This window comes from Galeopterus variegatus, unplaced genomic scaffold (assembly GCF_000696425.1).
Source record: "Galeopterus variegatus unplaced genomic scaffold, G_variegatus-3.0.2 Scaffold8901, whole genome shotgun sequence".
NCBI classification, from domain to species: domain Eukaryota; kingdom Metazoa; phylum Chordata; class Mammalia; order Dermoptera; family Cynocephalidae; genus Galeopterus; species Galeopterus variegatus.
Genome location: NW_007735012.1, coordinates 14,671 through 18,501, shown reverse-complemented (window position 1 = coordinate 18,501; position 3,831 = coordinate 14,671). Strand labels below are relative to the sequence as shown.

General features: G+C 58.9%; 1 protein-coding gene across 1 annotated transcript in view; it reads right to left on the bottom strand.

Annotated features, from left to right (window-relative positions):
* The window catches only part of TMEM255B (transmembrane protein 255B), a 22,015-nt gene that overhangs the window by 6,534 nt on the left and 11,650 nt on the right, over positions 1-3,831 (bottom strand). The window contains exons 3-5 of the mRNA XM_008593224.1: positions 3,171-3,251; positions 1,907-1,992; positions 347-506 (exon numbers count right to left, since the gene is read on the bottom strand). Of these exons, the coding sequence (XP_008591446.1) occupies positions 347-506; positions 1,907-1,992; positions 3,171-3,251 (327 nt within the window). The remainder of the gene's footprint in view (positions 1-346; positions 507-1,906; positions 1,993-3,170; positions 3,252-3,831) is intronic.

Here is a 3,831-nt window from a genome sequence, read left to right as displayed (position 1 = left end):
AGCTGTGGCCATGTCAGAGTCACCTCTGGAGGTTTTTAAAATATGGACCCAAGCCCACCCCAGATGTACCAAATCGTTGGCTCCAAACTGTTTTAATTCCACAAGAGGCGGATGAGAAACGGTGGGAAGACGAGACGTGACGCCCCGTGCTGCGCTGTTTCTTAGGACGGGGAGGTGAGCAGGTAATACTCAGGTGGGCAGGAATACCCAGGCCCACTTCCGTGGAAGCAGTTGGAGCCGCCGGCGGGCACCCTAACTAATGCCCTTCAGACAGGTCCCCCAGCAGTGAGCAGAGACCCGCCAGCCACCTAAGAGCAGCGGCTGGAGATGCAGAGGTGCCACTCACCATGTCCTTGAATGCCCCCAGGACCGCAGCCGTGACGATGCCCAGGAGCAGTCCCAGGATGTTCAGCACCGTCGAGGCCCAGAGCAGCCGGTACAGGTGCACCACGTCCTGGCAGCCGCTCACGCCAACAAACTCGTAGTAGGCGGGCGACTGCTCTGCACTGCACACAGGAGGGAAGGACAGCGTCACCCCCAGCGAGGGTTAGAGCTGAGGTCAGTGACCTCCCCTCGCTTGTTACCCCTGTGGTCATGTGACCTCCCATCTCCTGTTACACCCAAGGTCAGGTGACCTCCCCTCACTCATTGCACCTGTGGCCAGGTGACCTCATTGCTGAGTGATGAAGAGCTGGGGAGGAAGTTAGTGCTGGAGCCAAACGAAGTTCCATCCCAGGAAGGTCTCTGAGTCTGGAGGAGCCCCTAGAAGAGCCAGCCAGGGCAGGCAGCTGGGGAGCCGGCTCGGTGGCCTTCCTGAGGCCATAGCAGCAGGTTGTCGTGAGGAGTCTGGATGTCCACCTGGGAAGAGCCATGTCCAGCCCATGCCCACTGCTTCAGCATCAGACCACGCAGAAGGGCAGGAGGGCTGGGCCTTGATTTCCCCATGAGGTGACTCCAGGCTGAGTGCTCTGGGCAGGCAGAGTGTAAAAGCCGACGTCTGAACTCTCCACCCAGCCGCCCTGACAGGGAGCCTTCAAGGGTGTCACTTCAGCCCCCGAGCCTGGGGCAGGGGCTGTGCAGGGCTGGGGCCAGCAGCCTTGTGCTGATGCCTGTCACCTGGTCACAAGGCTGGGGGACACCTGGACGATGCCAGCTGAGGTCAGAGTGGGCAGCCCTGGGGGGTGGACACCTAGTCTCCAGGGCCCCTGCCACAGGGTGGTCACAGAAAAGCCCACTTCCTGAACTTCCAGGGACTTGGATCCACCACTGCTGCTCCTGGAAATGTGAGTTTTAGCCAGGGTTGCCCAAACAAATGGTTCTCAACATGTGGCCCAGGAACAGTCACTGGCCACGTGTGTCTGAATCTCCAGGAGGAAAACATCTGGTAAATGGACCTGCTTTTTGCAGGGTGCCTTGGGGACCCTGTCCTATCTGAACTGATGGCATTCAAAGTCACATTCCCAAAGTCAGGAGCCACCCGGAGGCTGGACTGGTGGGCTCCAAGGGCGGGACCCTCATCCCAGGCCGTACTCTACCTGGAATCGCCGGCAACCCAGGGCAGCACCTCAGCACCCTTGCTAGTCGAGAAAGTGGGTGGAGAGGCGCCTTCTGCTATGGAAAAGTGGCTTTCTAAGGTAGCAGAGACACCGTCCCAACTGAAAATCCTCAGCTGCCCAGCCGCTGTCTGGGGAGGGCCTGCCCCGGGGCTCCGGACTGATGGCGCCACCCAGCCCAGGCGTAAAGTGCCGAGAGCCCTCCAGAGGCTTGCTGGAGTTTCTGGCGGCACGCCGAGCGACCTGAGGTCCTGACGGGCCGGGCCCTGCAGGTTCCAGCGGCACACATGGCGTGCACGTGTGGTGCTGTGGTGCGGGTGCGTGTGTGTGCGCCTCGCCATGGTCACCCTCACCTCTCACAAGTGTACAGGTCGCAGCAGTAGCAGGTGTTGCTCCTCACCTTCAGCTGGCACTTGCCGTTCAAGGAGTGACAGGTGACCTGCGGGCAGAGAGACCTTGTCGGGCTGTGTCCCAGGGGCCTCGTCCTCATGGGCAACGGCTCCAGCCCCGGCTGGTGGTTCCGTCTCCTGAGCCCCTTCCTGTTCTCCACGATTCCACAGTGTTGCTGGGGCAGCAGGACCCTCCCCGAGCAGGAACAAATCCAGGCTCGGGCGCACAGGGGAGTCCCGGGGATGGGCCTGGTCTCAGAGGCCTGATTAACTGGAGGAGGCAGACGGGGCCTCGCTTCTCTGTGATCCCAGGAGCAGAGGGAAACCGACCTTGGCCTGGACTGAAAGCATCAGGGTGCTGGTGGGAAGGACAGAGTGACCCTCTGGCAGGGGCTGCACAGAGGCTAGAGGGCCTGGGACACTGTCGGGACAGGATACGTCCCTGGGGCTCCCTCCAGCCAGGCCACGAGTGCCGGGACCAGCCTCTGGAGAGGACACCTGGTACCCGCTGAGCAGCCGGCAGCAGAGGCCTGTCCCAGCACACTCCTGCCTGCCCCACATGGCACCTCTTCCCTGAAATGCCCAGAACGACCGACGACTACCCAGGACCGTGTGGGTTCCTGGAGAATCCCAGAATGAGCCAGCGGGGATGTTTGCTTTCCGGCCTCCTCCTCTGACATCTGTACTCAGTCTGACAGGCCGTGTTTAGCTAAACTGACAAATGCACCCAGAGCTGGCATGAGGCAGCCACAGTCAGCACAGAGCTGCGCACCCGGCTGGGTGGCCTCGGACGTGCTTTTCCTGGCACTTCTCTCGCCTAGGAAGAGAAACGGAATCATGCTGCAGCTGTCCCTGGCCCAGGGACAGCCAGTGAGTTTCTTGGACGGTGTTAATGTATCATCCGAGCTTTTTATTGTAATAGTTAGACCAGTAAAAAATGATAATTGGAAAAGCCACACAGAACTGGGCAAATGAATTCAAGACTGATGTGTGTCAAAGAAGCAAGTCCACAGCTGTGATTCCAAAGGGAACACAGGACATTGGAATGTCCAGGCTAGCTCAAAAACAAGCCGCAAGTGACAAATGTCTCACCACCCCACAGGCGAAGCCACGACGGGAAGAACTTTGAGCATCAAAATATTCCGACTCAGGGGACACAGGAAGCCTGGCAGGGTCTGCGGGATGAGCAGCGTGGGGACCCAACGCGCCACACAGCGCTCTCGCTCACCTCCGCCTGGTAGACGTCGTGCAGGTATCCAGCCCCCCTGGAGTAGAACTGGCATCTTCCCGTGGTGAGGGGCTTTGGTTCCTAGAGGAGTAAATAAACACAGATGGAATGGAACGGTCACCTCCACACAGGTGACTTCACACCTGCCTGCCACAGGCTTGGAGCCAGAGGAGAGGCCAAAGCCAACCTGCGCCTGCAGACAGAGCACAAAGCAGAGCCACGGCTCCCTCCAGAGCAGCTGCGCCCCCCTGTCCAACAGCAGGAGGCAGAAGAAGGTCCCCTCAGGCTGGGCTGACACATCGTTTTCTCCATCAGTCAACACGGGGGAGCAGAAGGGAGATAGTCGCCTGACACTTTTGGGGGCATTTCTACAACTCTTCTCCTAAAACCTGCCTCTTTTCCTAAAAGCAAAACATTTTCTCTTTTTCTATTTGGAATGTAGCAAGAGAGATTTCAGACTAATTCCCTCATCCATCTCACCAGCCAATCATCCCCCCACCCACCCTCCCAATGATTCATCTAATCATTCAGTCATCTATGCACATGTCCGTCCATCCCTGACTATCACTCCATCCCTCCCCGTGCACGCATCCACCCACCCACCCATTTAACAACCCATCCATCCCTCCCCGTGCACGCATCCACCCACCCACCCATTTAA